This window comes from Gorilla gorilla, chromosome 17, assembly GCF_029281585.2.
Source record: "Gorilla gorilla gorilla isolate KB3781 chromosome 17, NHGRI_mGorGor1-v2.1_pri, whole genome shotgun sequence".
In the NCBI taxonomy this organism is placed as follows: Eukaryota; Metazoa; Chordata; class Mammalia; order Primates; family Hominidae; genus Gorilla; species Gorilla gorilla.
The window spans coordinates 95,213,209-95,223,296 of NC_073241.2; the positions used below are offsets into that span (position 1 = coordinate 95,213,209).

Sequence of the window (10,088 nt, forward strand, 5' to 3'; positions counted from 1 at the left end):
ATTTGTAGTATGGTGTGTGTTTTACACATCAATATTTTTCTCCATATTCCCTTCCTTTTATTTATCTTGGTTTTGGGAGAATGATTCTATCCAATTGCTGGACAACTTAAACTAATTTAAAACTGACAAAAAGGCCGGGCGTGGTGGCTCACACCTGTAATGCTAACGCTTTGGAAGACCAAGGCAGGAGGATCACTTGAGCTCAAGGAGCTCAAGACCAGCCTGGGCAAAATGGCAAAACTCCATTGAGCTCAAGGAGTTCGAGACCAGCCTGGGCAATATGGTGAAACCCTGTCTGTACAAAAAATAGCCATGTGTGGTGGTGCATGGCTGTAGTCTCAGCTACTTGGGAGTGCTGAGGCAGGAATATTGCTTGAGCCCAAGAGGTCGAGGATACAGTGAGCTGAGATCCTACCGCTGCACTTCAGCCTGGGTGACAAAGTGAGACTCTGTCTCCAAAAAATAAAAATAAAATAACAATAAAACTGACAACACATCAGTTCAAAAGAGTGTAAAGAATTGCATGAAATTTGTAAAATAGTTCGCAGTAGGGTGTTGTAGTTTTATATAATTTTATTCTTGTAATTCTCTTTTCTGCATATTTCTCTGCGCCTGTGCGTGTCTGTATATTCTTACAGTGAATTGCACTAAGATTCATACTGTACTTATCTGTGAATATACAGTCAACAGTGTTGGAACTGCTTATTTGTAGGAACCCTCTCTTGATATGCTTTTGCCAATATCCAGCACTATTTCCTACCTGCTAGAATGCTCAGAAAATGTTGAATTGAATGTTGTAAGACTGAATTCCAAAATCAGAAATTTAGGCCTGCATCATACTTTTACTGCTGTAATAGCACTCTAACTTCTTTTGTGACATCTTCTCCCCTATCTTCCTCTCCTTGGTCCAGTAAGAATGATTTTTATTTATTTTTTTGAAACAATCTGATTATATCATGCAGTCCTTAAAATATGTTTGTTCTTGGACCTGTAGGGCCTGACTCGTGCCTACAGCTCCAACCTTACCTCACCTCTTTCTTTGCCCTCCAGCCACATTGGCCTCAAATATTTGCTCACTGTCGTCACTGTACCAAGCATGTTCTTCCATATCACATCTTCCTGTCCCTACCCTCAGCCTCCAGTTATCATCAGTTAAGTCTTTCTCATCTGTATCTATTTCCCCTAGTACACTTCTTTATAAGATCATGTTTCCCTCTTTTGGAGTAATTATTACAATTCTACTTTTACATTTATTTATTTTAATGTTTGAATCAATATCTGTTGGTCCCACGAATCGTAAGGTCCATGAGTAAATGTTATATGTCTGCTTCTATGAGCAACATTACACTACAATACCTAATGCATATAATAAATGGTTAACATATTTTTGTTAAACAGATATGTAAATTCCTGAACAACCAGAACAATCTAAGTGTTACACATGGCTAAATTTCAGCTAGACCTAAATCTTTTCTTTTATTTCCACTCAGAAGTAGAGGTCATATGACACAAAAGAGAAATGATAAAACCTCTTAAAATATATAATCTTCTGCTTACTTAGGCAGAGTATTCTTCTTAATACAGTGATTAGCACCAGAGTCTATGAAGAATAGTTAATTCTTGTTCTATGTAAACATTAAATTCTATTTTTTATATGCGCTTACATGGTTAGAAATTAATATTTTCCGAGATCATTCAAACGTTAAATTATCTAACCTTCCAAAATACCATGTTTTTCTTTGCCTTGGACAAGATTGGGAAATAAAGCAAACTGCATAACACATTAATATCCTTGATGTGTATTGTACCTTACGGCTGGTATACCCACAGGCGCTGAAGAGTTTTACTTTGATTGAAGACCTGAGAATCAGAAGTCAAGTTTATCAGTAGCATGAAATACATTTACAATAGAATATAAGAAATAATTGATATATACTATATATAGCAATATATTTATGACAAAATTTATTATAATTAAAGAATTTATAATTTTGAAATGTTTTGTCTACTTAGACATTGATTTAAATTAAGAGACCGTCTAATTATTATATAGTTCTTACCCTCTTTATACCCTTACTGACTCTCATACTCATTCATTTCTTACACCCTTTTGTTCTCAACTGGACATTTCTCCTCCTTAATTATGCTGTTCAATATGTGTAACAGGTGTCTTATTTCTACCTGCCTCCATCTGTGCATCCCATCACTATTTTCTCTCAACGTCCCTCTTCATTCCATGCTTTACTTAATTTGATTTCTCACTAGGAAGTCCTACTGGGTTCTACTTTCTTTCTACTACAATTGCTTTCATTTTGGGGAAACTATGTGAAAAATTTCAGAAACTAAAGTTTTATATAAATATAAAATAATTGTTTATTCATCCATGTATTTTTAAAATTGTTGTCTTTCTTGAGCAAGCAAATTGTCTTTTGAGCTTTCATACTTGTCACCTTTAGCCTTTGTTTTTTAGTCACCTTGTTTGAAAGTACTAAGCATGCAGTGTTATAAACAGTGCGGGGGCTTTGAAGACAGACTGAGATGGAGTATGCCTCACCCCTCACTATTGCATTTAATTACATTTAGACAGGTTATTTTATGTGTCTAAGACAACCATCAAATGGAAAAACACCTACCCCAGAGAATTGTTGTGAGTGTTAAATAATATGTCCTGTGTGCAGACCTTCATTTCTCACTGTACCACCTTTCCTATTTCCCATTTAATCTTTGGTACATATGCCTAGCCATATATGGTACACTTTCTACTTCGCTTGTTACCTTAAAAACAAACTGCTCTGTTGCATACTGATAAGTAACTGGAATTCTGCTAACTCTACTTACATTATTTCCAATGTTCTTTATCTCTTCAGTCCACACTGTGAAGATTGATGTTGACTATTATTATCATATATTGCTAATTTCAGTTAGTTTGAAAGTTACTTGTTCCAACATCACACAGCTAATATGTAGGAAGGTTGGACAAGGTCTTTCTGACACCAAAGCTGCAGCTCCTGTTGTAGCATTCTGTCATGTACCTTGAGAACTACAAGGCATTAGAATGGTGAAAGTGCTAATTCTCAGTAGACAAGAAAGGACAATCCACTTAACAGGGAAGGAAGGTGAATACCAGACTACTTATGGGAACAGAAAGATATACAAGCAGTAACTTTTGAACTTAGGTTGGTGCAAAAGTAATTGTGATTTTTGCTATTACCTGAATTGCAAAAACCACAGTTACTTTTGCATCAACCTAGTACATATATGCCCTTTTGGTGAAGCTGGTTGAAAACATTCAAATGAAGTAAACAGGAGCAAAAACAAAGACAGCAGGGATATCTGTGCCAATGCAGCATGAGAAGGTGGCCAGAAAAGCTCAGAAATGTATCAGTTTCTGAACTGTAGGCCATCCATGAAGTGTAAAGCTTATGAGAAGAGCAGTGCAGTAGGGTCCAGTGGGAAGGAAAAGGAAAAAGTGCCACAAAAAAACAATTGTTTTCACAACTATTTCCACAGATCACCAATACAGTTTTTTCATCAGTCACATTCCTGTTGATGATAACACAGATAGCCAACAGACATTTAAGAAAGCATATATTTTTACTGAAGATGAATTCATTTTATTTAAAACTAAATAAGTGCTCAGCTTTTTGGTTTTTGAAAGTACACTGAGGTGGGGGATGGAGTATGTCTCACCCCTGGTTACTGCATTTAAGTACACTACAGTTAAGGACGTTGATGTCCTTCATGGTTTTATATTTTTATTTTCAAAAGTGTTCCTAATGCCAAAGTAAAAAGTTTACAAGATACTTTAAAAATATTTCACGCCTGCTTTTAAAAATATGATGACAATAACATACCCTAAACGATAATCCATATAATGTACGTTATGGGCTATTCAGACTTTCCAGAAAAAATCTTAAGCTGATGCAATATAAATTGTTAAAAGGTATTTGTAGATGAATAAAGGTAATTCATTACTTTACATATTTTTAAATTCCAAAATTCAACAATACTCTTTTTATTTCATTGTAGTTTAGTTGAAGTAGCAATGAAATCAAATGTATTCCCAATTCAAGGAGCATGCAGTCACTCAGAGGCCAGAGCACTTTCCTTATTTGTGTATACTAGTGAAAAATGCACAGAATACATTGTTTGTTTAAGTCCCCCAAATAACCAGTGTAGTTGTTCTTATTTGCTTTACAGTGCAACCTCCTGCTTTAAGATGTGATTTTTAGTTTTGATATAGGAAGATAAATTCCTAACATTAAAGGGGTGATTCATTTCTTAAATTTATCTTTGACAGTTGCTGAAAATCTCACAGCTTGTATTCTGTCTGTAGGTATAATGGATAAAGACCAAGTTCAGTATTTTATACATGAAAGTGGGACTCAATTTATTATAGAGAAGCTTTTAATCTTTGTAAATGGCCTGACATGCTGGATTTTACTTAACAGTTGACTTTCATAGAGAAGGAGTAGGCATTTCTTCAAAGAACCTGACCGAGTGCTATAATCCATTTCTTTCTGAAATTGCAGTTGTTAAATTAGACACAAAACATTTATGAATTTCAATTTGCCTTTCCAGCAATTAAGGAGTTCAAAAAAATCCCTTTGTGTTTCCTGGCTTTGAAATGATTATATTTATTATGAACTGGCCCTTCAATTTCTGCTATCAAATACATTGGAGGTTACGTTAAAGAGGAAGACATCAGTTCTGAACAGGTGTGGAAAAGGGTTCCTTGATGTATAAAAGTGTTCTATTTTTAAAGCCACTTTAGCAATTTTAGCACATCTACCGCTGTGAATCCTCGTGGAAGTAGGTGGCCAATTCAGTTCTCTTTAAAGGGAAGAAAACCTGTAACTCAGCGTCCTAGGCCTAATTTTACCATGACGTGGGGCAATGGGTGAGTTTACTGAAACTTTCTCTTCCTGTCTCATTGTTTCAGTGTTGATCCTCCTTATCGTCACTATGAGAAGACGGAAAAAAGAGCCCCTTATTTTTGACGAAGAAAGAGACATCAGAGAAAATATTGTGAGATACGATGACGAGGGCGGGGGAGAGGAGGACACGGAAGCGTTTGACATGGCTGCACTGAGAAACCTCAACGTCATCCGAGACACCAAGACCCGGAGGGATGTGACTCCAGAAATTCAATTCCTGAGTCGACCAGCTTTTAAAGGCATCCCAGATAATGTCATCTTTAGGGAATTTATTTGGGAAAGATTAAAAGAAGCCGATGTTGATCCTGGTGCTCCTCCTTATGACTCCCTGCAGACATATGCTTTTGAAGGAAATGGCTCAGTTGCTGAATCACTCAGCTCTTTAGATTCCATCAGCTCAAACTCTGATCAGAACTATGACTACCTAAGTGACTGGGGACCTCGCTTTAAACGACTCGCGGACATGTATGGGACTGGCCAAGAGAGTTTGTACTCATAGCCTTGGAACCTTAATTCGAAATGTACTGAAGAAGAAGTAACAGCAAAAAATAAAATAAAATGAAATAAAATAATAAACCACTACATACAGAAAACAAGAACTCCCCTTGCTGGAGACAGATGGTTGTAAATATTTCTCCATTTTTAATTGTTTAGATTTCTGCCTTGGTGAGGCATATCTTCATTAGACTTATCTAAGGGACTGCACTGACCACAGACTCTGAGCATTTGAAGGTTTTTTGATAAAAATAAATGCTCAGCGGTTTGTGAATAGATAGCAACTCTCATATACCTGCAAAGGCACCAAACCTCTATGAGAAAGTAGTGCCCTGTGTTGTCAGTGAGTCAAAGATGCCCTGTACATACCTTCATGGTACTGTCATTGAGAGGAATAGAACATGATGAGCTATTGAAAAACCCTGGAACTTGTTGCATATCAAAACTTGGGACAAATTTAATTTACAGAGATGCTTATAGCTTACTATATTATAGAATCCAACAGAATTATATTGCTCTTAACAGAAATATTTTATTTAGGAATATATAAATTCCCAGAAATTCCTTCCTAACTGAAAACCCTACCACAAAAGCCAGTAAAATTTAGTTTAAGGCAATATAAACCATTGTTTATCCAATAAATTATGAAGTGTTCCAAATAAGAAAAAGGTAAATAATTTGATAGTTTTGAGATGCTTGTGTAGGTATGATTAAAAAAAAAGTTGCTGTCTATTCATTGATTTTTATTATCTCTTCTGATTTGTACAGGAGAATATCTTTTCTTTTTTATTTGACACATGGTGTTGTATTTATTTTGGAGCTCCAATCTCCACTAAATTCAGGTCCATCATACTGCCTCATAGTATTAAACTCATCAGAACATGCTGATTTTTCTCCAGCCTGAGCTACATGAAGGAAATGAAGCATGGAAATGGAGAACTAATAGTAAAGCAATTGAGCCCTGTTGCAGTTCACATCTCAAAGAGGAGCACAGTTACAAGGACATATAAATTGTTCTTCTGAGCCATTAGAATGTCAAAACATTGGAATAAAATATTTATATTTTAGAAAGACTTCAGAGAGAATTGAGATTTTCTTTGATGCAAGAATTATTTTTCAAGATCATGAGTTCCACATGCTCCAAAGACTTTCAAGAACACAAACTTTCTTGCTGCAAACATATTGAGTAAAATATTGAGTTTTTAAAAGTCTTAATATAATGTTATAAAAATTAAAATCCATCTTTAAATTCTGATGCAAATATGTCCCTCAAGAATTAACCAAGCAATGTATGAATTCTGTGTGGTTTAGATGTGCCAAAGGAAGGAAGGCAATTGCAAGTCATCATGTGTTTAAGTTTGAGTTGAGCTTGTTAGAGTATGACTTTCATGACCAAAATGATGTTTCTACCTATTATTTTTCCTAGATTAATACTAGTTTAATGTGCATATACATTCAAGTAAGAATGGATTTATTTTTTCCTTCCTTTCTCCTTTTAAAAATAATTCATTGTTGGGTTCCTAATACATTTACAGATAGTAAACACTGTGTAGAGAATCATGTTCTAAAAGTGCTTTTTGAAAGGTAGACAGTGGAATTAGAATATTAATATGTTGATTACACAAAGAAGAACTATGTAGGATTCTGTAAACTTGCAGCCCAACTTTAGAAATGAAGTATGTAAAAGTGGCCTTCAACTTCATAAATATAAATAATCCAATAAATTTGATTACCTGCAAACAGTTCTTTAATTTGAATAGAGTTTTGTAGACACTGTTTTATGACTATATAGATATACTTCTTGCTGTATTAATATGCATATATATTTTAAAAAATTATAACAGTGAAAGATACTGTTCATAACTTTTAATCACACATGCAAGTTTTTCAAACTAAACCAACAAACAAACAAAAAACACGTGTATTTACCCAGTTCAATAAAATCAGAGTGTGGAGCAGGAATTACAGAGTTGTTAAGTCAGCAAGGTGCTGAAAAAACAGTTTGTAATAATCCCCTTGTTGTCTGCAAGAAGATGAAATAGTTTAGTACATTTGGATGATGTCAAAACTGCTGATTGTTTCACATACCACTAAACGGAGGTGTCGATGTATTTTAGAAAAGGAACATACATCATTCACCCTGCTTTTTCTGCTTTTAAAATGTGTGTTTTTTTCTCATTAATTTTTTCAAATGGTTACCAATGATAGATTGGAAAAAGAAAGGTTCACGTTTAAATAATAATTTAAAATTATTGCATATACCCAATTGCTATTTACGTGTGGATGATTATATGAATACAGTATTACATTTCATTCAGTGGTATTTTTTAATTAAAAAATTAATTTAAAAAATTTTTGAGATGGCTGGAAGAATGTTCCTACTATAGGTAGTATTTATATGAAGTATTCTAAGCTTAATTGTAATAGTAGTAAATTTTTTGCCGTTGCTTATTTTAGTTTTCTTTTTTCTTCTGAAATCTAATGCTGTATATGATGACTGTCAATACTTGAGATATAGGCTTTGTTTTAAAAACAGTGATTGAAGAGCTGATTGATAAAATTAATATTAAGTCTAGTTGGAAAATTCTCCAAATATCATTTAAATAAATATATATTATCAAGTTGCTTAAATTCAGTATTATACTGAAACCAACTAGAATGAGCTCACAGGAACTAGTTCTGCATATCTCTTCCCAACTCCAGGTACAGTGATACCATTTTGGTAGGTTGATGTCAGCCTTGGTGGGATTATTTGGACCACAACAGTAATCAACAAACACTACCCTTTTCTCTGGAGAACAAGTTGTTAAACATTTACCAGCACTCTACTGCTTAAATTATTTTATAAAATGAAATGTCATAATTGTAAATATAGTATGAATTTATATGATTTAAAATAATGACATGAAAGGAATTTATGGTATATTTTACTACTAAATATCAATGTATGTGGTAGTGATTTCCTGATGTGAAATCCTTGGAGCTTCTTGTAGACAGGGAGAGGAGTCACTTCTTTATGGAAAACAATGGCTAAATTTCAAGTAGAGATAATAGTTCAAGAAGTCAATATATTTAATTATTTTCCACTTGTCCATACAGCAGCATCAATAGAAACTCAGGGTGTGCCAAATTATGCCCATTTTGAACAGTTTAATTTATTGAAAAATCAGATGCATTTTACTTGTTACTGTCTATGTCAAGGAAATACACCCAAGCCCTTAATCTGAATTGTCACCATTGCATTATTAAAAATCAACATAAAAATATAAAAATCAAATCTTAAGAAAATGGATTTCTGGAGATCAAGCCTAAATTATCAATCTGAATTCACAAATTAGTCTCTCAAAGAAATATTCCAAGATCAGCCAGCTAAGGAACAAAATCAGGAAAGAGACATCAAGAAAAAATTAGGTAGTAATTTGCAGGCAATAAGTAGATTTTTGATTTTTCTACAAGCAATCACCAGATCTGGGATCTGGTAAATATCTTTATTTGCCAGGAAGCTCTGTTCATGACTACAATTAAGGTTAGTTGTCTACAAGATACATGCAGGAGGTAGTAGTGGTTAAGTAATGGTAGCTGACTTTTCACTCTGCCCTCTGAGGAAGTTTTAAATTATTTTATCTTCATGCACAATTACATTTACTACATTGGATGGTAGACATAGGCAATTATTTTCATGTCAACGGCATAGTTACACAATGTAGGAATGATATTTGTGAAGTGCTCCACATGCCCAAGAAATACAAATGCAAATAGTGTTAGCATTTATATTGAAATATAAAATCTAAAGCAGCTTAAAATAAGCTAAGCTAAACAAACTGCAAGAAGCTAAATGATTTAGTTTAAACATGTTAAAGTTTTAAAGCACTAGCTGTAAATATTAATCTTCAGATTTTCAATTTAACATGTATTCACTTACAAACTGTTCTAATAATAACCCTAATTATTTTCCAAGTCACCATTTAAAGTTTTATTTACAGTTGACCTAATCCAATTGAAGTTGATGAAAGCTTCAACTTATTTTTTAACTCTTTCTGGTCCACGATGCCTGGAGGCAAGTGAAATATATATGACAAATAATAGATAAACCAATTTATTTTCTGTTAGTGTATGTTTATTTTTTAATTATTAATAATGTATATTGTGTGTATATATGACGGTGTATGAAAGTTGGCAATGAAAGCTAATACAATCATGTTAGTTGGCTGGATATAATAAAGAACAAGAAAGGAATAATAGCATTTGCATTTTAAATGTAATTGAAATTATTTCAGAAGAGTGGGATAAGCCCTTAAGAAAAATGGGAGATGTTTAAGGCTGTGATTTGGCCGACATTGTAACGTATAATTCTGTGGGAAATTTTTCAAGCAAATCAAGACAGGCAGTGTGTGTTGCATTCTGACACTTTTTCATTGTTATGATAACTTCTACTGGCTTAGAATGTAACTGAAAAGGATGTGTGCCTCTGCTTTTTTTTGTTTTTTGTTTTTTGTTTTTTTTTTGACGCGGAGTCTCGCTCTGTCGCCCAGGCTGGAGTGCAGTGGCGCGATCTCGGCTCACTGCAAGCTCCGCCTCCGGGGTTCACACCATTCTCCTGCCTCAACCTCCGGAGTAGCTGGGACTACAGGCGCCCGCCACCGCGCCCCGCTAATT

General features: G+C 34.3%; 1 protein-coding gene across 2 annotated transcripts in view; it reads left to right on the forward strand.

The window, feature by feature from the left end:
• Nucleotides 1-7,177, forward strand: part of CDH7 (cadherin 7) — a 129,979-nt gene extending 122,802 nt beyond the window's left edge. For both annotated transcript variants that reach the window (XM_031003575.3, XM_004059526.5), the window contains exon 12: nucleotides 4,943-7,177. In XM_031003575.3, coding sequence (XP_030859435.1) covers nucleotides 4,943-5,436 — 494 coding nt within the window. In that variant the 3' untranslated portion in view covers nucleotides 5,437-7,177. The remainder of the gene's footprint in view (nucleotides 1-4,942) is intronic.
• Nucleotides 7,178-10,088: the final 2,911 nt, after the last annotated feature.